General features: G+C 39.9%; 1 protein-coding gene across 2 annotated transcripts in view; it reads right to left on the bottom strand.

Moving 5' to 3' along the window:
- Positions 1-24,224, bottom strand: part of LRGUK (leucine rich repeats and guanylate kinase domain containing) — a 397,810-nt gene that overhangs the window by 97,297 nt on the left and 276,289 nt on the right. For both annotated transcript variants that reach the window (XM_085653594.1, XM_085653595.1), the window contains 3 exons: positions 19,645-19,741; positions 15,408-15,521; positions 12,121-12,322 (listed from right to left, as the gene is read on the bottom strand). In XM_085653594.1, coding sequence (XP_085509720.1) covers positions 12,121-12,322; positions 15,408-15,521; positions 19,645-19,741 — 413 coding nt within the window. The remainder of the gene's footprint in view (positions 1-12,120; positions 12,323-15,407; positions 15,522-19,644; positions 19,742-24,224) is intronic.

The raw sequence follows: 24,224 nt of genomic DNA, 5'->3' as shown, positions 1-24,224 counted from the left end.
AAAATAAGAGCACCGCACAATAAATCACCCAAAAAAGAACATGACAAAACACTGCAGCAAAATACCACAACAGAGATGCACAAATATTTTTTTGTCAGACCATACATTACCACCTAAACAAATATGTTTTCTCAATGCAGTGGTAAACGGTGCTCACATCAAACACTACCTTACTTACCAGCAACGAAATAGAACAGTGGCAGCCAAAAATGTTTTGTGATCTGGCTCTTGGCCTCTTACAGCAATACAAATTACAAGATGATTATGAACAACTTCCCAATCAAAGGTCTGCATGTCCTACATGAGTGTAATATGCATTCCGAGATCTATCTACTCTTGCTTTATTTTCTATCTTCTCTTCTTCCTCATTGCCCGGCCTACAAATCACTTGTGTTTTTTATATTAAACATGTCTCTGCCATGAAAAACAAGACTGTCAAAAATGTAAAAAAAAAAAAAAATGAAAAAAGCGTCAAAGCATTCTATTAAAACATACACAATATTAGGCAATTGTCATATGATCCAGTGTGTGATTGAGAGCTGTGGATTCTATAGTTCAGCAAGACTATGAGAAATGTAAATTAAAACTTCATATGTAATATTTTTGCTGGAGCAATCAATGAAATTTGTCACAGTGACAACCGTCACATGGTGTAATAAGTTATCTTTATAGATAGCAGTTGAGGCCTCCGGCAATACTGTCAAGTTCTGATTGGGTGAATTCTTAGAAAATAAGAGCATTGTTACATTAGAATCAATTTGAATGGTTAATAATGGGGTGCTATGTTCATGACATTTGAGTTCAAGAATAACAGGGATCTTTTATATTTGAAATAAACTTGTCCATGGTTGCATTAAAATTTTGCTTTATATTTCTCCTTTTCATATTGATGATTTTTAGTAAATATCAAGCAAACAATACAAGTGCACTTAAAAATTAAAATATGCCACACAAGTATACCATACCCAATACCTCTCTCTCTAGCAGGCGCATTCCTAATCACCAAAAAATCAAAGGAGGGAGTGAAGAGGAAAAAGGTAGAATCGTCCTCCTCTTGATACTGTTATCCAACATAGGGATTCTACCATGTATTATGTGAATATATATGCACCATGTGTGTGCTGTTATTTGTATTTGGAGTGTTTAGTCATGCGTGTAAAATGGTGCAAAAGGATCAGAGCTCCTTCTCTCAATTTGTGGGAAGGGCAATGTTTCAAAAAATTGTAAAATACCCCTCACACACTGAAACCTGATTCAGTGACATGCTTCATCATTGGGGTCTTCCCGCCCCTCTAGGGGATGGGGCGTGCTACGACTTACGTAGACGCAAGAGCATTTAATTCAGTGATTGGTGAGTATGTGTAGTGTGTGGGATCGTGAAAAGAAAATGTGAGATGGTTAAAAATTCTCTGGCTAGTGGAACGAAAATACTTTATTGTCTTCCCTGGCTGAGCATACTAAAAGTGGGGAGGTGTAGATGGTGTACTATAATGAGTCAGCTCCTACAAGGGTGACATGTTTCAGAAGCCATCCCCTTGGCTTTCTTCCTCAGGACCAAAAAACGATCCCTGTTACACCTCAATGGGTGATAGAATAAATGTACATATGCCTGATAGTCACAAACAATGATCTTTGTTCCCTGTTATGGAAGTAGAAAAATATACCACTTGTATATCTTAAGAACTTTAGAATTTAATTGTTATCGCTCCATGAGCTCACACGAGTGGTGTAGGGCACATTCAAATAGACAATGCTGGAATGAGCGCGATCACAAAAGGAAGTACCTTCTCGTGGCTCGTCGGAACCAGGTCTCTATGCTCTCAGTGCCTAGATGTCGACATTTAGTATTTATTTGACTTTGAGTGCATCTGGTTTAGATAGCTGAGAGAAGCCGACAAGAAGCTGAGGAAAGTCAGAGTTGGGATTCACCACCATGCATCGGCTCACTCCTTGTTGAGCTGCGGGGCTTGAGCAGGTGCTTATAAGATGTGTTCCTTTTGGGGACCAGTAATGAGCTTGAAGACTCATTCCAGCCATATAAATCTCATCTTGGAACATGTAGGCACGGGACAGAAAGGGGAATTGGTCCGGCTTGAAGCCCAATGTGGCATATTTGCCCAAGCGGAAGAGGGTAAGGTAAGCCCTTTCTTTTATACTTGTAAATGTTGCCTGTGCCGAGAAATGAGGAAAATTATCTAAAGTTATAGAATAATGGACTATATATAATGGAGAATTGCATATCATTTGCTCTTCAAAAGAACCACTAAAAATTATTGGGTTCCATCCATCTGTAATAATCACAGTTGCTGCGCTGAGATTGGCGATCGGATTAGGATAATCAATTTGGGCAAAAGGATGCCCATTTTAAAGACAATCTCTAAAATAGTAGTCTTGCACTTCAAATAAAAATAAAAATAGCAGCAAACACATGGGTGCATTCCTAATCACTCCTCTCTGTCTGATATATTTGTCAAGTAATTGCTATTCCCACCCTTACTCTGCCCTTGCACCTGTAATAATTTTCTCTTCTGTCTGCTACTCGCCCTTCCAGATCTTCTTTTCCTCCCCCCTCCCTTCTATGAGTCCACTACTCCCTCTGTAAGTCCTCCCCTCTTCTTCCTCTCTTTTCTACTCCCTTCCCCCTACCCTTCCTCCTCCCCATTGCCAGAATCTGTTTTGATAAACCTTGTCGGCATTATGGTTTCTTTGTATATTCGATGCATACACAGTTCTTTGTAAGACCCTGTGTCACGTTATTGTTTAATTGTAAAGTACATTTATACCTTGGGTGACCATGTGCTATAAAAATCTTTGAAATCAATAAATGCAAATTTACAGAGAAAGGTAAATTTTACGAAATCCAAATTGGAATATTCAAACATAACATTTGCAAACAATCCAAACGCAAAAGTTCATACCAAAACTCATTAATTCTCTAAAGAAAAGTTTTGAATATACATTCTCCCTCTGAAAATATCCAGACATTAACACCTGACTTCTTCAAATATTCTCAACTACAATATATTTTTTAACAAAATTCTTTCCAATCCAGCAACATTAAACACCTTTTGCACTGACAACGGCTTGCTAAATTTGGATGTCTTCTTACCGTTCTTCAGCACCAACAATTTATAAACCATCAACTCATGGAAGAACAATGACAGTGACACTCTGGCATCGAGACTTAGCTGAGTGGGCCCTAGCCGAGGACACACAAATGAGACAAAGTAGAAGGGATGACAAACTCGAAGACGCCTTGCACACATAGTGGGCCCTTACAGATAAGCTTTTAGATCCAGACTCTGGGGCATCAACAGACTCCGACACAAGTATTGACTCGAGGGAAGCAGATCACAGAGATACAGAGGGAGAATGGGATTATGGTACTTTCTAGTGGCTAAGGACACCTACAGTCCACCAACTGAGATGCAGAATTGTAAATGTATATGTGTCAGGACTTCCAGTACCAGATGCTTGAACCTCTCATGTATTCACTGTTGTATTTAACTATTCATCCACATGTAAAGACTGCACTGTTACATGGTAATACAATTAAAACAAAAAGTTTCATTAAAAAAAACTCATGGAAGAACAATGACTTATTGGTACTTCCTGGAACAACTGGTAAGTTATTCAGAATTATAATATTATTTTGAAATGTTAAAGTCCATCTAAAGATCATGTTGCATCTTAATAAGATGAGGTTTCTTAATTTGCAACCATTGCGCATGCCACCAGTAAAAGAGTAAAGAAGGCATGCAATCTATTCCCCAAAACATCAGCAAAATGGCTGTAATAAATTTACGCAAGTGCTATGAGGTCAATATATATGTGTAATCTGCTGCTGGACAACACGCAATTGGATCTGAACCCTCAACCATTCAATCAGCTGAAAAAATCACTGTCCCAGATCCTCTTGTTTTTAAAGGTAAACTGAAGCATATCCCCACCAATGGGTTTTCAGATATTGGAGGTCCTATCCAATCAACCAACATTTATCAACAGATCCGACATTAAGTTAAGTTATCTTTGTGAGTTACTGTCTGCTTCATCTCCAGCATGATCAAATCATTCCAAAAGTCAAAGAAACACAATCCGTACATCTTTTGCAGCTCCCCATATGAGCACATTTTGCCAGCTTCACACAACAATTCAGTAAGACGTATATTGAGTACTTAAAGTCTGCAACGGGCAAACACCTGCAAAGCAAAACAAAACACACATCAAAAAGGGGACCGAAAGGGCCCATTATTTCTGTACAGCATACAATAAATACATATCAAAGGTGGCTTAAGGAAAACCTAAGTGATAGGTGTTTACATGATCCAAAGAATCCCCACTAGCAAGAAGCTATTTACCTATGAAATGGCCATAAACACTAATGTTTTTTATGATGGAAATTTGGCAGGAGAGTTGTAACTCAGGCATGATGGGATGGGAGTATATTTTTGCAGGAAGCAAATGACATGTTAAGACTACACTACAGCTATACTTGCTTACGAGGAGTCCATCCTCACTGAGATAGCTGTTTTGCTCACAGGGTGGTCCACTTAATTATTTTACATTTTGTCTCTCAGTCCAGTATTTAACGCAAGGGAGCTCACTTTCTATGCTTGCCTGCTGTGGAAGCGAACAGTCATGCATGTACCCCTCTCTGTGTTGAGTGTGCTCGTGTGCAAGCTTTTGCATTCTTATCATTCTCTATGCTCTCAGTGCCTAGAAGTCGACATACAGTATTTCTTTGACTTTGAGTGTATCTGGTTTAGAAAGCTGAGAGAAGCCGACAAGAAGCTAAGGAAAGTCATTGTTGGGACCCACACCCATGCATCGGCTCACTCCTTGTTGAGCTGAGGGGCTTGAGCGGGTGCTTATAAGATGTGTTCCTTTTGGGGACCAGTTGTGAGCTCGAAGACTCATTCCAGCCATATAAATCTCATCTTGGAACATGTAGGCACAGGACAGAAAGGGGAATTGGTTCGGCTTGAAGCCCAATGTGGCATATTTGCCCAAGCGGAAGAGGGTAAGGTAAGCCCTTTCTTTTATAGTTGTAAATGTTGCCTGTGCCAAGAAATGAGGAAAATTATCTAAAGTTATAGAATAATGGACTATATATAATGGAGAATTACATATCATTTGCTCTTCGAAAGAACCACTACAAATTATTGGGTTCCATCCATCTGTAATAATCACAGTTGCTGCGCTGAGATTGGCGATCGGATAAGGATAATCAATTTGGGCAAAAGGATGCACATTTTAAAGACAATCTCTAAAATAGTAGTCTTGCACACACACACACACACATTTTAAGATCTAGGAAGTGTTGAGTAAAAAAAGGCCTAAAACAGCTGATCTATGTCACTCTCTCTTATCTAAGGGACAAGCCTCCACTCCTTTAGTGCATTCAATTCAGCATTTTATGTCCAATGCTAGAAGAAGCTGCAACAACAAAGTGTGATGAAACTATAAGAGACTCAAATGATCAGTCTGTGCAGCAACATTAAGAAAGCCTATCTGATTTGTTAGACATAGGATTAGACTGGGAAAAGGGCCAATTCCAGATGGAGATTGGAAAGAATCCTTGTCTTGCTTCCTCATCCTGCCTTAAGAGCTTATCATAAAAATGTGGCTCCAATCATTAACCATGCATTCAGGCGAACAGAAACTCATTGCACATCTCCACCTCTACTACTGAGTTAGAAGCTTCCATTATGGAAGAGTCATATAAGCCAAGAATTTGATACAGTTTCAGCTAGAGTGTTGAATATTATGACCTCTACATCGGCTTCCTCTACATTAGATATCCACTTCCTGATACAAGGTACCCTTCAAGAAATTCTGTAGGCCCTGCTTTTTGTAATCAAGAATCACTCTTTATAGACAGCTAAATTGAAGAGAATTAACTCAGAATTAAGACAGCTTAGTTAATCTATGCTACAGCTGATATCCAGCAATGATTCTGCCAAATTAGATAATTCTGACAATCTTTGGGTGTAGGCCCCGGAAGAAAGGTGGACATTCTTTTGAGTTCCAAATTTTCAGTCTGTATTTCTCACTGGCCAATGCTGATCAAAAAGAGAGATGAGGCTTGACAACCACATAGCACCTACTACCCCAAAATGTCACAATTAAGGCCTGCCGGAAATAGAGGAGCAATGGAAGTTCCATCAGAAATTTAAAAAGCTGCAGAAATAATTTGAGTTTGTAAATTGCCTTCTCAAATGCAACTGATTCCACTGCACATACAGGAGATAGCATCAAAATGCAAACAGAATGAAAGACAGGGAATATTTGGAAAATAAATCTTAGGTTGACCTCACCAAATGTACATTGGGTGTAACAAACACATGTCGGTATATGACCAATGTAGCTGATCATGCAAAAAAATTAAAGATATTTGCATACAGTGAGGTTTCAAAAACTGTAGTGACTGCATTTGAGATCTGAGGCCAAAAGTAGTGCATATGCATTGGCGAAGAGAATGCTGTTTTGCTTTGAGAAGTATTTGCTTGGGAGCTAAAGGTATACAAAGGTCTAATTTTCATTGCAGTGTAAATGTTCTAAGCGATGAGAGGAATTTAATAGTGTAGTGAGGGTAAACAGAGCTTAAAATACTAGAAACTACATGCCACGGTTACATGTCACTTGCATTAGGCCATATGCTTAGTTACATAGCCAACCTTCTTGTAAAGGGCTCTAAGCTATGCTTCTTAGGTCATGCCCCATTAAGATCTCCCCCCCATCGCTTTAATGCCCAAAAAGTGTACCTCACTCAGACCACAAAACCTTCCCTCCTTCTCAGAGAACTAGCCAATTTTGTTAATGGAATCACTCTACAATGGTGCTTTGGGGACCAAATAAAAAAAACAATAAAGATAAATTACTTACCTGTAATCTGATTTCTTTGTGTATTCGTGCAAATAAGGGATCCCCAGGACACCAAGTTTAAAATGAATTCTAAGTACAAAACATGCTTTTAAGAGCAACTCTTTTTCTACATATATTTTTTGTTTGTTTCAAAAACTATTCGAATTGAGCAATGTAAAGAACAGTGAATTTTTGCTGAATACATCGCTGAATTAAATCCTTTTTCCTAACCCCTAAAATAAGGCAAAAAGGGAGCCTCTAATAGGCGGAGCACATAGCGCTAATTTGACACCCTACCCTTAAGCAATACAAAGGCGGCCAGACTTTCCATCAAGCAGTGAAAGGCAGTTCATTTTGAAGGAAATAAAGTGGAAGTATCATCTTTTACAGGCGTTTCGCCTGCGCATTTAGAGAAAATGGGGAGGCAGGAGGAATACCCGTTATAGAGAACTAGGATTGCAGGTAAGTACTTGTCCTTCCTCCGTCATGGGACTTTCTCTGGCTACTATAGGCACAGCTCCTGATGAGGGTTCTTCAAGGAAAGACAAAGAAAAGGCAGCAAATCTCATAGGCAAATTAATTGTGCAAGTAGGCCTGACCCACCAGTGAATCATTCCTAGAGTCAAAATCAATGACGTAATATTTGGTGAAAGTGTGTTTAGACCTCTAGGTTGCTCTGTTCGCAGATCTCTGTATCTGGCACATTTCTCATCAAGGAAGTGGTATCTGTTTTCCCCCTTACAGAATATACTCTATACTTACAAGGAAAGGGTCTGTAAGCCTTATGATAGTAAATAATTATGGAGGTCACTATGCATAGATAGCTTAGATGAAGATATCCCATTTCAAATAGCTCCCTAATTTACAATGAGTTCTTTCATTTTTCTAGTATCTTTATTTCTGTCCAAGTTGTATTTTAGAACTCTCTTCAATTCTAGGGCATGGAGAGCTCTTTCTGCCACAGGGGAATGATCCAGAAAGAAAGTTTAGAGTGGAATAGTCTGGTATACATCAAAATCTGATATTACTTTGGGCAGGAAAGAAGGATGAGTTCTTAAGGATAACCCATCACTATGGACTACCAGATCCGGTCCCTCAAACACAGAGTTTGAAGTTCACTCACTCTCCTGGCAAATGTTATAGCCATGGGAAAAAGTTCCTCTCCAGTAAACAACCTGTAAGTCAGTTTTGTGCATGGGCTCAAATGGAGAGCCCGTTAATTTGGAGAGAATAATGTTAATCTCTCACGAGGGGACAGTTTCCTAACTTAATTACTGGGATGGTTAAAAAGATGCATGCGAGGGACTTCAATATGCATTCATTGCTGCCAAATAAACTTTCAACAAGGAGAAACAAAGACCATGTTTTGCCAAATAAATGAGATGCAGGGCGACCATTTCGTCTTGATGTGTTCAAGGAGCCACCTACTTCTGAAGGTACCATGCACAGAGTCTCTTCCACTTGAAATCATAAAATGAGTAAGTGGATGGTCCCTTTGCTACTTTCAGTATGTTGATGAAGTCTTTTGGAAAAGTTAGATGGCTATGTTACAAGCACTCAGACACCAGGCAGCCAAATTCAGCAAGTGAAGATTAGGATTAAATATTTTCCCTGACATGCTGCAAAGAAAAATTAGGCTTATGTCGTAGCCTCATTAGGCTGAAGCAACAGGGGTAGTAGATCCAGATGCCACCCTTGCCTCAGCCAGTCCAGGGCAATGAGTATCATTGTCACCTCTCACTGTATCACCTTGACAATTACTTTAAAAAGCAGGGGGATTGGAGGAAGAGTATAACCAAATTTTCTTGACTGGTCTATCAAAAGGGCATTGCCATTGATTTGGGCTCTGGGAATCTGGACATGAAGGCGTGTCATATTTGGTTTTCTATTGGCGCATAAAGGTTGATTTGCGGAGTACCCCTTTCTCGAAAAATGTCTTGTCTAGCCTTACACGTGTTGTATTAGTAGATGGCGGCTGCGACCATCTGCTGTCAAGTTCTGTAATCCCAGATGGTGAATTTGCAGAGAAATATGACTTGCTAGTGCCCAGTGCCATATCAATTGGGCGTCCCTTAAAAGTCTCTTGACCACATTCCACCCTTCTTGTTGATTAAGTGTATGGTGGTCATTTTGTCAGCCTGGATCAGAATTGCTGATGCGGAGACTGATAGAACGAAGGACAATGTGAAGTTGCAATGAATAAAAGATGCAGATGTAGAAAGGATAACTTCTTTCTTTATTAAATAGAAAAAACTCCAGCCACAACACAGAGCAACTCACTCATAAGCTCCAACACCATTGTTCCAGCTTTCACAGTTCCCTTCTTGAATGGCAACATTCTACAGGGGCATACTACAATAACGATTGGGAAGAATAGAATGAACCATCTAAAATATCATAACAATTTCACAGATTTCCCATGTGAGATCTCTTGCCTTGCAATGACGCATCCGTAATGATCGAAACAGTGGTATAAGGTTTCTGGAATGGCCTCTTCTGAATCATTTTGCTTCCATTAAACCACCATACAAGAGAGTAAACGGCAGGATTGGATAGTTTTACTTTATCTTTCAAAATCTCCTCTCTTCACACCTCTTGTCTTCCAAACTTTCTTGTAGTAGACACATTTGAAGTCTGGCATTGGGAAGTAGAAAATGCCGGATGATATGAGACTTGTCTTGCTGATGGAGCTGATGTAGTTGTCGGAGAAGGAGTATTCAAAGCTATAGATGACAATCTGTTCTGCAAAAATAATTTTGCCTATTACTAATCCCAAGATTTGAATTATTTGCACCGGATGTAGAATAGAATTTGCTGAGTTGATCTGGAGACCAACCTCAGGCAGAAGAGGCAGAGTTGGGCCTAATTCTTGATTACATTTTGATGCATTTGTGGCCTTCACTAGCCAATCATTAGGGTGTAGATAGATAAATATTTTCTTCCTTCATAGATTTACAATTGGCATTTGGAGAAAACTCTCTCAGCTGATTTGCTGAGCTGAATGGGAGAACTACTTACTTGCAATGGCAGAGTCCTACTCGAAACCAAAGGTAATTCTAATTTGCTTTGTAGACGGCAATATGAAATTAGGCATCCTGCAGATCTCTTGATGCCATCCAGGCACCCAGATGAAACCAAAGGAAAATATAATGAAGTGCTAGAATGCAAAACGTTTCCCTTCCCTTGTTGGCATATCTCAGTTCCACAATAAGATAAAATGTCTCTTTCTGAATTAGGCAATAACTATATAATAAATTCCCTTGTTCATTTCTAGCTTGAGGAGTTCTTAAACAGATTCTCTGTGAAAAAAAGTGTTTAAGTCTTGAAGTAGATGTTTAAAGTGCAATGGATTGAATGATATTGGAGGAAAGAAATGAATTTGATTCTGTAACCAGACTTCACAATGTTTAGCAACCAAAAGTCTTTTGTGATGCACTGTCAGTTGGGAAAATGGTTGGAAATTTTATTCCACCACCACCGGTCAACGGCAGACATTATCTCACTGATGGGACCTTCCTTGCAGCCATGGAAGGCTCTTAAGTACCTTTTCTCTTTTGAGATTTTTGCCTGTGGAAAAAAACCAGTTTCTGATGCAGTTGCTGCTGTTCTTTATGCTATTGTTGCCTTCTTCAAAAATAAATAGGAGTCTTTTGAGGACCTCCACCACTCTATCTTGCATTGTACTCTGGAAAACTCTTTTCTTTTTTACATACCCACAGACTTACGTTTTTCTGCTTCTGTATTCATACGCTGTAGTTACTCATCTGCCAAAGAGGGAGTAACTGGAAAAAGGTATGTCCTATAGTTGTTGCAAAGTCAAAGATGTTGCAATTCTTTTCCTGTGCCAATGGCCTGATCTGAAATCAACATTCTCTACTTCAATATCTTAGAACATTCTTTTCTATCTTCCTTATGAAATCTGAAGAGTTGCAGTGAGGCCCATAGCTCACTATTATAACGGCCAAATAAAGTTGTGGTGCTAATATCCACTTAGTGCATAGGCTTAAGTGGGGCAAACATTCTCTCCCCCCGCATCCATCTACTTGCTTTCATTTTCTGGTGTAGTGGTAGAGATGTAGCCAGACTCATTGTAGCATGTTTTAGCTGCGGAAGCCACAAGAGAGTTTGGGAGAGAAGCCTCTTTTAAGAAAAGTGGGTCTGAATTAGAGGTCTGTATTTCTTTTGCTTTTCTATCCACAGGTTTGATGGAGGCTGGCATCAAAAAGGTGTAAATGGTTGGTTCTAAAAGACCTAGCACCAAGGCTACTATCGGTCTAGTCTATGGTTAAGCAAGCAGAGTCTCAAAAATGATAGGAGGTTTCATGGACTGGACGAGATGTCTCTATATTGAAGTTTCTTACAGCTCTGTTGGTGATGAAAGGCCGCATTGTTGTCTACTGGTGAAATTTGGTGAGGAGGCAATTCTCTGGACCTTGCAGATAGAAATATCATGTCAGATGAAGAAGAAGAACGTCTTAATAAAGGAGTAATGAACTAGATCCTTTCCCTAGTACGGTGCAAGTGGGAACTTGGGGATCTGCCTGAAGGATTAAATTCAATGGTGTTTCCAACCAAATGCACCGTAATTTTAGTTTGGATAATTGGAATTGTTTTTTAAAACCGAAAACAGAACACAGAATTAATTTTTTTGCCTTTTATAGGCATGCACAGGTACTGAGATATTTTGCTGTTTATGTATATAAGTGACAATGCCATGACACAGAATAGATTAACTAACGTATCGTAAGTGGACAAGAGTTAGACTTGATGGCCTTGTTTCACCTTCTACTGATTCCTTATTATTGAACAAATATACTAACAATATGGTTATACTGATTAGAGAACTGTGATTTTGCATGTCAACTGCATTGTTTAAGGCTATATTAAATGTCATACAATAGGGCTTTATGTGGGATGGGTAACTTTGCCTGTTTTGGTAGCACTGATGTGCCAGTCATAGACGTTCAGGCGCATAGGTCCACTTTTCTCAATGGCTGAAAAAACATAAGGAAATAAAGACTATCTGTCTACTGTAAACAATAACCAATCAATGTTCACTTTGGCTTCTTTAAAGATCAAAAAATCCAGGAAACTTAATGGAAAGTTAAATCTTGTTCTTGTAGGAAAGCCAGACACAGTCATGTATGAAGAAAACTTCAGAGTTGCAATGGTCAACCTCTCCAGTAATTTTTATAAAGACTAATGGGCAGTTACTTTACTAAAGTCCACATCTACTCGTTTTAGACTTTAACTCACCAACATTGATGACCGCATCAAAGAATCCTGGGATATCTTGGTTAAGTTGGATATATTCGTCCACTCTGGATACAGCTAGCTCAATCTCTGGCCTGCTAAAGAGCCCTTTCCTGCGGAGTGAGCCCTCATACTTCTCCTTATTCATTGGTACGAGGAGGACATACCGGGGTTCGAAATAAGAGTTTTTTAAACTTCTCACACCCTACAAGAAGAGATAATGGAGAGGGAAGTCTTGAGTTACTAATGCAGAAATCACGAAAGAACATGTGGCAAGGCCAGAGATATGAATTATTGGTACCTATATTCCCCCTGTATCTTTGGGTCGCTGTAAGCATTAGATTTGCTTTCCATTACAAAACACGTGGCAAGGAGACAATTGTATGTAAATTTGTCTTAAGCAGAAAACTACTGGCAGCTACAGTGCAAGTTATTCTTCAAAAGTAATGAGGCTTGAGTTTCTTAGTTTGCACAATCCATTGTCTACCCTTAAATATCAGTGTTTAGGTGAAGCATTCATAGCCTGCAGAAAGAACAGAATGTAAGGAGCACATCTGGAAGACTATCAAGTTATGTCACATTGATCTAGACATGCTGGAGCAGACTTGGGGCCTGATTTATAGTTTGAATGATGTGTACTCAGTCACAAACATGACGGGCATTCAGTCCCCCTTATTACAAGTGCCATAGGATCCAACTCACTTGTAATAAGGTGGATGGGATATCGGTCTGTTTTGTGATGAAGAACCCATCCACCAAACTCTAAATCAGACCCATTCGATTTTTTGACCTTCGTTAGCGGTACTCATACTACTAATATAATTATTAACATTAATATTATCATCATTATTTTTATTATTAACAAAAGAAAACAATAACAATAATAGTAACAATAGTAATAATAATAATAATAATACATTAAAGTGGCCTGCCATCTATTTACTTGCTGCACGCCTTACAAGGTCGGAGTTTCACAATGAGGAAACTTTGCAGTCTGCTTCTGTGATGTGTCTACTAATTGAGTGAGCAGGGTCAGTATGCTGCTTCCTATCAACCATACTTGTGAATTCTAGGTCTGACACACAGTTGAATTTCACGATCTGCTTCTTGATCTGGGCGCAGATTTCTTGGTTTAAGTTTTCTACAAGTGTAGATATTGCGCAGGTGATCCACTTTAGATACAAAATCACTGATTTGCACTGCCACAATACTATTAATGGTCACATCACCAGAAGAGCATAGGACCACAAACTCCTTTGCCCAGTCTCCCTGCTGAATCCTGGCAGCTTCCCATCAGCCTCAATCTTGATCCAAAAAATATCAGTATCTCAGCCCCTGGAGCTCTTAACATTCTTGACGGAGCTAGTATTCCCTTTAAGTATGAAGACCAGCAATTTAATGTTTGAAGACCTTGCTACATGGGTTAACTGACCCTCTCCTCCAGAGCACTGAAATCTTTTGGCTAATGTCCAAATTTTAGGTTTGGAACACTTCATAAGTGGACCTACCTCGGACCCAGGATCATAACTGCATCTCCTATGCTCATTTACCTTGGCTCCTCACTCCTTTTCCAATGGACTGAGCTTTGGCCTTCCTTTATTGATTTATACTCTTACCAGACTGATTCCTTTTGGCTCTTTCTCATATTTAAGATGTCCATGGCACAACGTCTTGTGTTATCAACTAACTTTAGTGTTGCTGAATGCCACTCCATGGATGTCTGAGAGAAACCTTTGCACCTCCTATTTATAGTGAACTGTTCTCCTAATTGCTTTTTTGGCCCTTGATTTTCTTTTAAATCTCTATGTAATTGTACTCCCCAATTGTCTCTGGATTTCAATTTAGCCAAAGTAGTTTACAAATCATTTGAAAGGTAGTGAAGAAAATCTCATCTCCTTACAGATAAGAATGCTTATCTTATGTCAATTTGACACTCAAAACATATGCTTTATTTGGGTAGGAAAAGCACTCTCTATTGTCCAAGTGCACAAAACAACTAATTTGACCATAGGCCTCTTTCCCACTGTCAAGGAGCTATTGTCATTGTCTGACCTGGAGACAAAGGTCCATGACTTATTGTAACTCTGGGTTTTCCTCTCTAATGTGGATGGCCCATATAAGGCTTTATATGCTTATTGTAATATTTCCGAGACCGTCCCTCTGATCTGTAGTACTTAATCAGGATTTTCAACTCTTAAGTAGTGCTCTATTTTGACAGATTTCGGCCAGTTCATTGATTGTTTCACTTCAGAGCTTGAAATCTGTCATCTCTGCTTTCCTTTAGATCAAGCTCCAGGGGTGACCCATGCCACATTAAACAGGGCAAATTAGTTGTCACTGTAGTTGTGAATTCTTTGAGCGGCTACTAGCTATTTTCAGAGCAACTTGGAGAGTGGTGATGATATTCCACCTTAAGAATATATTACTCAAAAATTCTTTCTGTTATTTCTTCTCTCTCTAGTCCTGCCAGACTAATTGAAAATACAGTTACTGGTTTCTTGGCGTTTCTGGCTTGTTTACCCTCATGTAGATTGGCGTTAACCTACACTAGGGATACAGAATTCAAGCATGTCACCATCCTGGATAACCTAGGGCATGGTCAGGGGTGTCACAGCCTTAATTATTATTTATCCCTCTAGAGTTTTAAGTACAATCAACAACTTTGAGCCCTGCTTAATGTGTATATTCAGCTGGGCTTACTTAATTGTTTTTTTTATTTTGAGTTTCACACTTATGTGCACCATTCACAGACTACTGGCAAGAATCTGGGAATGTTGGCGAGCTTGTTTAAACAATATATACTTCAGCCTCTGCTCAATGTAAAGTTATATAAACCTACCATTTAACCCATCATATAGCCTAGTAAATTGCTTTTATCAATTGGTTATGGTTAGCATCAGGAAACATTGTCAGGCAGCAGAATGCACTACACATTTTTAAGTCTGAATTCTTTACAATCACAATAGTGTCTCAATGCACACATTCCAACAAACCAATACGCACTGTGGCTGAATGCTGGCTTGCCAACCTTTTCTAAACCCTTGTAAAGGACATTTGAAATCCCTGTACATATATTTTGCACACAATGAAACCAACAAAGTGCATTACGCTGCTGCAAATACAAGGACCTGACTTCTGAGATTTCACACCCTTAGTGCTGGACTCATTGGTTGGTTCGTCTGTGACGCTGTTACTATGATAGGTCGTTTTTAAAACAACTATAAACCTACACCTGCATCACTGTTGACAATTGAGTGCGCCATTATACAACTACAATGAAAACCCCCTACCTCAATCTCCATATGCGTGCAGCAGGCCAGTCCATCTCTTGCAATTGATTCTATGGTGTCTCTGCTTAATCCATAGTAATGACCACAATATTTCATTGTAACAATAAATTTACCCTGAAATTGAAATGGCAACATATGAAGGGAAAAAGAGAATCAGGAAAGGGAAAATTAAAGTAACCAAACAGCACCAATTTGTACCCTCTCCTTTTAAAAGTAATAGGATCCTATTTGGTCACAAGGTCCTGAGAAGGATGACAAATATATGATTTAAAAAAACAGCTTCTCTGAACTCCATTAGAAGTAAGAAAAGATACACTTTACAATACAGGTTTACAAAGAAACTACAGATGGCAACTTTCTCTACATCATACCCATCTTCAGTGAAGTCATAAAAACTGATACAGTTACACCTGTGTGAACACTTTTTGAAAATATGTATATATACATTATATTTATGTGGAAGAACTGTGGCAAATTAAAATTTAGCAATCACTTCAGCCTATTACAGTCTAGGTTTTTCATATTTCAGTTTTTTTACTTTAAAATTATAGGGCCTAATTTAGAGATTGGTAAATGAATTACTCCATCACTAATGTGATGGACAGCCTGTATGCCTATTATAAGCATAATAAACCACATGGCCTAATAAGTTGGGCAATAAGGCCTCATAAGGTGGACAAGATATCTGTCACGTTTGTGATGAAGTAATGCATCCACCAAACTGTAAAATCAGGCCCATAGTTAAATAGACTCAGGACTACTGTAAAACCAACATTGCAGTATAAAAATGACTTTGCTGCTTCGGTATAACGGAAAATATGGAGAAACAGAGGAAAATGCAGCAAAGTTGGCAAAGCCGTAGAAAGCTAAAATATAGCTCTGCTCCTTTAAGGTAAAGATGGAATCTATTTCCTATAATCACTTGTACTGACAGTTTATTTAGTTCTTTTTAACAGGGACTTAGGGTCCTTCACTTTAAACATTGACAATTCTAAAGTGGTTGTCATGGAGGACGCTAGGTTGTTTATCAGTTCAAAGAAGATTATTACGATGGAGAACCAGGATTAATAATAACCTTTCCTCCTCCAATGTAGGTTCTTCATTGATAGTCAAACACAAACAGAAATGTAAGCCAATCCCTGAAAAGCGTTAACACAGCTAAAGGTCAGTAAAAAATAATATAAACGTATCAAATTCCTAATCAAACAGGTCCTTTAAGGTGGCTTGACCAGACTGGGATTCTGCTCCAGATTTCTGAATCTTGGTAGTAGCGCTCAGTGCATATAACAACTGATCGCCAAATTTCCATTTTGTAATGTCATCAATTGTAACATTTCTCAGTAAAGCAGAGGCTACTGCATTTCCTCTCATTTAGTTAGCTTTAGGTTACTGACGAGGATTGATGCACCAACTCATAAGTGATATAATCCACCTGGAGATGGCCTGTATAAAAGTTACATGCCAGTCCTTATAGGACCGTTATTTACAAAGAGATGATTATATTTTCTAATCCATTTTGTCCTGTCAAGATTAAACAGGTTACAAAATAGGCTGGTTTACATGTCATTTGTACACAACTTTCAGAGTGAAAAATAGAAGAGTTCTCGGAACTACTTGCTAGTAATAGAACACTGTGTAAGATTTCAGAATATACAGAGCCTGAATTTCAAGAACTCTACAAGCCAAAGTTAAGGCTACCAAAAAGGAAGCCTTCCATGACAAATACTGTGTGGAGATTTTGTGTCTAGTTTCAAATGATGGAGATTAACTTTAGCAGAACCGCATTAAGTTCCCATAGCGTCTTCCCTTCTAAGTTTGCTGGTACTGGATCATACGCTGGCGATTTACTCATTCCAGTAGTGAGAATCTCTAAAGTCTTAGATCCTTGTGGTGCTTCAGTGCCAGGATCTCTTTATGACCTAATGTGTAATGATGTATTAGGAATAGGAGCAAAACTCTTTAAATATTCAACTATTGACAGATGAGAGACTGACTTGTGCTTCAGTACAATCATGAACAATGCGAGTGGTCCATGACAAAGAATGTCCTGTGCTTGCAAAGGAGTGTTCAGAGCATTTTCTGGAATTAGTTGTATATATTTGTTGACATACCGATGCCTTTTTTACATCAGGTGTGTTAACAATGACATTGATCAAGTGCTCGTGGCAGTGAACAAGCTGGTGCCATCATGATCTTCAACATTGATAGAGACGCTGATCGTCGCAAAGCTGATTTTGATGGTGAGCGGCATTTGATATGTCGACATTGACCCTTCTTCTGAAGGGGAGCATGTTGGCGCTGAACCCTTTGAAGGTGCTGCCACCAGTCTAGACTTCAATAATCGGTGTCGATAAAAAGTGACGTCAATAACGGTGTCTTAAATGCGATTTTTTATCTGTAAATTTTTACAAAAGAAGGACGAGAGGCAGTTCTTTCTAATCTTCTTCTTTTCTTTTCCTGCATATGACATCTTAATCTGATGACCTCTCTGTCTTTTAGAGTCCTTTTCGACATTTTGCTACAAATGTCATATCCTTTTCCCTCATGAAATGGTGACAGGCATAACACAGACTTTGTGTGCATCAGAATTTACCTTCTTCCTTCCACAATGACGGTTGGTAAAAAAGAGAAGGCATTCTGCCAGAAAATAAGTGTCATATTAATGGAAAAATAGTTTTACTCAACAGTAGGAATGATGCTGTGTAAAAGTGGTTTTACAATCGTTTTCACTAGAAAAAGTTGTTTAGAGGTGTGAAAAACACCTGGGGAGACCCAGTCTGAAGGAGCCTGAAAAACGAACTGACTCACAGAAAACTGCTAGTGCAAGGCATTGTGAGTAGGGGTTCCTCCTAGGTTCTTAAAGGGATGGTCTCTTTCTCATCTCTCAATGTAAACCTATCAGGTTGCATTTTCACTTCATGCATTTCATGTTGAAAGGTGGCTTCTTTCCATAGCAGATGATATAAACTCAAGAAGTTAATCTTTTTTATCAACATTAACCAGCATTCAGAAAGAAAATGTCACATTCTAACATAGAAGTTCCATAGCAAATGAACTTGGATGATTTAAGAAAATTCTACATGCTAATTTAATTAAGGACAATTTATTTTAAGGTGTTCCAGGGTCTGCGCAAGCAGCGAGAAATTATTCAGCGTTTATAACTATCAATGAAGATCCTATGATGCAAAATGTCCTGTGCCTGAGGAAAACGATGCAGAAGATTTTCAGGTATTATTTGTAGATGAGTCGACACTGAATACCTAGATATTGAATTGTATAAGATTTAATGTCTCAACGACAATGTATGTCTTGATGTCGAAGGAGTCACCTACCTCCAATGGGGTCTTTTCCTCTTTTTTTTTGCCTTACCAGAATACTCGCTCTATATGTTACAAAATGTCATCCAGAATCCCTCCACACAATTGTTTTTGACTATCAGTGAAGATTCTGCAATAGAGAACAAATGTCTTGCTCCTCTAGTTTATCTCTTTTTTATGTATGAGGCAAAATCAAAGACTCTGGTAAGCCCTCATCAGTGTTCAGATAGCAAGTGTCAAGTGTACAAGTTGCCTGGAAAACACAGATTTACTTGAGCATATTATTGGTAATAAAGTAAGCACCTGCTTAATAAAAGACAAATGCTACAGGAGATGATCAAGTAGTAAAAAGGTGTAAAATACTATATACACTGAGATTATCAGAACAAAGGCTAGAAGGAGCATTTACCTCTGACACTCTAACAACTCGTCTCATATTCATAATGTGGACAAAAACGCAATTAAATACAGCAAACGTCGGTGACAACAAGAAACAAGATGCTATACAGCCCAACAGGGTCTAAAAGACTATGGAAAAGATTTGCAATGTTGAATAGAAAATTTGTGAGGTATTCCTTTCAGAATGTTCATATGAAATCCAAAAGTCTACTGTGGCAGAAAAACACAAACAGATTATCCTAAGAACAAACAGGTGTTTGTAACTGCTACTTCCAGCTTCTAGCCGGTGTTACGCATTGAAAGTGAAGACCAACTAATAACCTTCAGACTTAAATTAATATCCGTTTCAGAGGACAAGACCCCATGTCAGATCCCCAGTGTAGGCTAAACCTGTATTGGCTCCTGAACTGCAGATTCAGAAACTATAGACTATTAGCATGTACGGTGATAATGATTTCAGAATCCTACCGCCTACCCACCACCCGAGTTGGATGTCTTTGGAAAAATTTCAAAATTCCTACCGAGCAAATCATCTCTTCAAACGTCTCTGTTGAAACAAAATGGTAATCAAATCTTTTCTCTTCTCCAAAGTATGGATTTCTTGTGGTGTGACAGGGGCTGAAAGACATGGATTGAGTTAGTTGTAGTACATGCAGATGACAGGACACATTGCTTATATGGCGACTTCATTATTTTTATTCCTCTGCAAATCCCTTTTAATGATCTGGCGTGGACTTGCGACCCCAATGGGACACCTTCTCATTTGTGAATGATGTCAGCGGCCTTGGACTGCTATCTTCCGAAACAGGGGAAAAAATTAGAGTAGCACCCGGGCACTTAATGGACATGGGCTGCGCTTTTTTTTTTTTTTTTTTTTAAAGAGTCCCATTTCGGACAGAAAATGCAAGAAGGGAGGTCTGCTGTTCCTGCTAGGCTCTGTTCTAACCTTGGTACACCGGGGGTCATAAATTGAGACCTGCCGAATGAATTACTATTAGTTCTGCAATCCCCTGAGAATAGGCAATTTGCGATGCAACCTATTGGGAAACATCGCATATTGCATTCCCCCTCACAAACCAGTCTATGTGCAAACTGCGAATCCCTAGACTGTGAATGGGAAATATAAATTGGGGGCCCTTTAGATTCAAGTTTCTCCTCTTCGCAGCTTCCAGAATATATGTTGGAAGGTAGAGAGAGCCCACAGCAAACTTGCCATCAGTGTTCATAACAAACATATTGCAAATTCTGTGTCAGCTCTGGAAAATACCCAGGGAATACTGTTCTTGAAGGAGGCATGGACAGCCACCCATTTGGCAACCCTGCAAATCCCCCTCACAGGAACACTCTTCGATAATGTTATAATTGCTGCCTTGGCAAAGGAATAAGCATGTTCTCCCCTATAAAAGATGCCCATTAACATTCTTTAAGAAGAATGACATTAAATGAAATGAAACTAAAGGAAATTAAAGACACTGTAAAAGGAGGTTCTTATATACTTACTTGTGTGACACCTTTCCACTGCATTTAAAACAAGCATTTACAATGCAATAGGTCTCGCATTTACGCAAGGTTGAGCTATTGACATTGCAAATGACGATGCCTTTTATTTTTGTTTTCGGTTTTTAAACATAAATAAAAGGCATTGTCATTTACAATGCCAATAGCTTAAACTCGCATAAATGCGAGACCTATTGCATTGCAAATGCTTGTATTAGGATACTTCAGTTGTATATAATGTTTTCTAGGTCATATATAAAGTGACAAATGGTTATAACACTTTTTTAATTATTACGTATAACTTTTAAACATGCTGCGCAACATTCACAATGCTCTGCAACACATATTAAAAACATTAACAAAGCCAATAGCTCTCTCTAAACACGAGACCTATTCGCTGTGCCAGTGCTTGTTTATTATTATTTCCAGTGCACGGAGTGTCTTTTGTTTTATTTATTGGTTCTTCCATTTATATGCCGCTACTCTAGCTGGTGGTGTCAAATGTCACATGTAAAAATACAGTGAGAGCTCCCACACAGCCTGACCTGTGTGTGTATATTTAGTCGCCCAAGACGGCATGTGTTTGATCAGACACTGCACCAGTGGCTAGTGTGAGGTGGCTTGTGGCCTACTTTCCCGCGTAGATTTGACACATATTATTTACCCCTGAAAGGCCCTGTTTCGTGTGCCGCTGTGGGAGAGGAAGGCCCGTTTGACAGCACAAAGGAAATCCGCCTTGGGTGAGTGTTTTGTGCGCGTGTGTGAGTTTGTGTCAAACTGTGCATGCATGTTTGCATCTGTGCGTGGCTGTGCGTGTGCCTCTGTGTTTGCGCTAAGGGTATATACATGTTTTTGGGTGTATGCGTGCATTTGTGTTTGTGTGCTGAGCGTATGTGTGTATGCCTGGCTGTGCTTGTGCCTGTGTCTTCATGTGCTTGGTTGTCATCAGTTCCTTCTTATGCACCTTTTCCTGTAACCTCTCTGCGTTATTGATGTTCGAGACAGCGGGTCAGCTAATAACCTCATGCAAAGACATAGAACTACGAAGATAACCCGGGGGTGTGGCTGTGACGTCATGGGATTCTAACCACAGGGTTGAAAACGGGATCTTGACCACCGCAGCGCCACTCTTTGATGCAGTGCGAGTTCAGCTGCTTGCAGAATCCGTGCATTTTAAGAGGCTGCTGGGCGGTGCTGTACGAGGGCCACATATCCTTTCCCGAGGACCAAGCAGAGAGGGGATTCCGGCTCTGGAACAAAGGCTTGGTGCATCGAAGCCGCCTCCTCAGGGATAGGAAGCGCTAGATACAAATACAATTTCTTGCAAGCGCCTACTTAGATAAGATGTCTTCTAGCAGCTCCCTTCAAATGGGAAGGGGTGTTGGCATTATTAACTAAGCATATTTACTTGGGGGGGTGTGGCGTAACAGTCAGAGCTGCTGACTTCGGCACGGCGTCTGCTCAACATCCTGCTCAATATCCAGTGTCACACACACTCACTACAGACACTTGAATATTCACTGTGAGCAGGCACTCACAACGGGCTCTTTGATGGTCTTTGTGTGATTTCACATTCATTAAGTGTTTGCAGATGGCCAGCTTGTCAATAGACACTCACTGCATGCCCTTGTAAGTTGAGTGTGAACAAACACTCGTATGTGCTCCTAGACGATCTGCGTGAACACAGTCACTACAGACTCGTGGGTGTGCAGGGTGTGAGTTCACGTTCCGGCTCAGGAGGCTCTCGGGTGATAGTGTGACCTCATGCTAGTGGAAACACAGATTTTTAATATAGGAGCGCACACTCTGAGGACAATGGGATGTTAATGCGTGTGAACACACTCTTTACAACAGTAAATATATTAGTGTTTGTGCACCCAGCAACGACTCCGGGGGGATGTATGTATGCAGTGCTCACCCACAGAGGATTTGGGGATGTTTTGTGTAAGAGCACGCATACATGACCGCCAAAGAGAAGTTCAGGTGTGAAAGCCATGATTCAGGGCAATGGGAGGACGCACACATGAAGGGCATTGGGCCGCTGACTGTGTTAGTACACACTCTCCGTGGTAGTTGTAAACTCACCGACTCCTAAATTACACCAGTGGTGGCAGGCGGGGAGGCTTCCTGTACCAGGAAGTGCGAAGACTCCGCAGTCGGGCTGCAGGGGCTGGAATTGGAGTCCAAGCTGTAGCCGTCGCTACACTCACAGTCCGCTTCCCCGAGCGGGTCGTGGCCCTCCGCAGCATACGCTCAACTGCAGCACGGCGCTCCTCTTCGCTCCTCCAAGAAGGCAGCTGCTGTTCAACATGGCGGCGTTGGTTTGTGGCGGTTTGGTGGCGGGTGTCGACCGCAGGCACGGAGCAGATCGCCATGACGTATTTGCTCGTGCTTTTCTCTGCTGAGCCACTTGGACGGCCTTGCCTCGCCTGTTAATGAGTTTCTTGTCTTTATGGGGCCATGTGTTTGGCCCCATAAAGATAATAAAACCTTTTGCGACCAACGCAAAGCAAGCGAGTCCGTCCAAATGGGACGGCTCGGAAAGCCAAGCAAATACGTCACAGACACCTCTTTTCCAATGGCTGGCCACCGTTTAGCATAAACGGTGATGCCAGCCAATGGAAAAGAAGGGCGGGGCTTAATGCCCCTTACAGAAAATACCACATCTCATTAAATCTCGCCAGCGAGACTGCGCATGCGCGCAGCCTACGCCAGGCGAGACCTAAAAAGGAACTTAGTATTTTGTTAAATCCCTAATTCAGTAAAGAGTAAACATAAGTCTTTGTTTGGTATCACATTTATGAACCACTGTCTCAGATTTGGTGGACTAATGTTGATAAATATATTCCTTGGGTGGAGTGAATTAAAAAAAAAATGTTTAAACCAACGATGTCTAGAGAGTACTACCTTGTAACTTTGAGCAATAACTTGGGATATATAAGCATATAGTGCTTGGGTCTCACTTACCTTGATGGCCAACCAAAAAGCCATGGCCTATAAAGACTCATTTGCTGACATGACTAATAATACATAGAGAGTCAAATACAGATGTGACTACCAGAGTACATATCCACTAAATTATCACAGACGTGCCGGATTCCTTCATTAGAGAAAGAAAATAATTGCTTGAGCAGCCTGAGATATTTAGAAGTAGAGGTATTTTCATGTATGGCTCTATGAATGTAGAAGCCGATTTTGAAGGTAATCTGGGCTGTGATCCGCAGTCAGTGTAGCTTGCAAAGTAGTGTCTGCTCATAGAATGCACCAGCCTTGCAGTGGAGTCCAGGTTGGATCATGTTTCATGTACTCCTGTTACAATGGCATTTCCAAAATCTAATCTGGAGACCACTATGGAATAGACAGCTGTTTAGAGAATAACTTCAGTTTGCAGGCAATAGGCTGTCAGATTTGTCTGTTTTTGTTCATATGGAGATTTACATAAGAGTTCAGTCTAAAGTGAATGCTTGAGATTTGGTAGGTGGAGTACGGTTTAGGAGGAAACTCTGCAGTCTCTAAGATTCCATGATGTTAGGATAAAATTTGGTCTTAGGAGGAGTAATTCTGATTTCTATGGGTTTAGTTGAAGGAGGTTCTCTCAAATCCA

The sequence above is a fragment of the Triturus cristatus genome, chromosome 4_1, assembly GCF_964204655.1.
Source record: "Triturus cristatus chromosome 4_1, aTriCri1.1, whole genome shotgun sequence".
Classification (NCBI taxonomy): Eukaryota; Metazoa; Chordata; class Amphibia; order Caudata; family Salamandridae; genus Triturus; species Triturus cristatus.
This window is presented reverse-complemented; position numbering and strand designations above follow the sequence as displayed.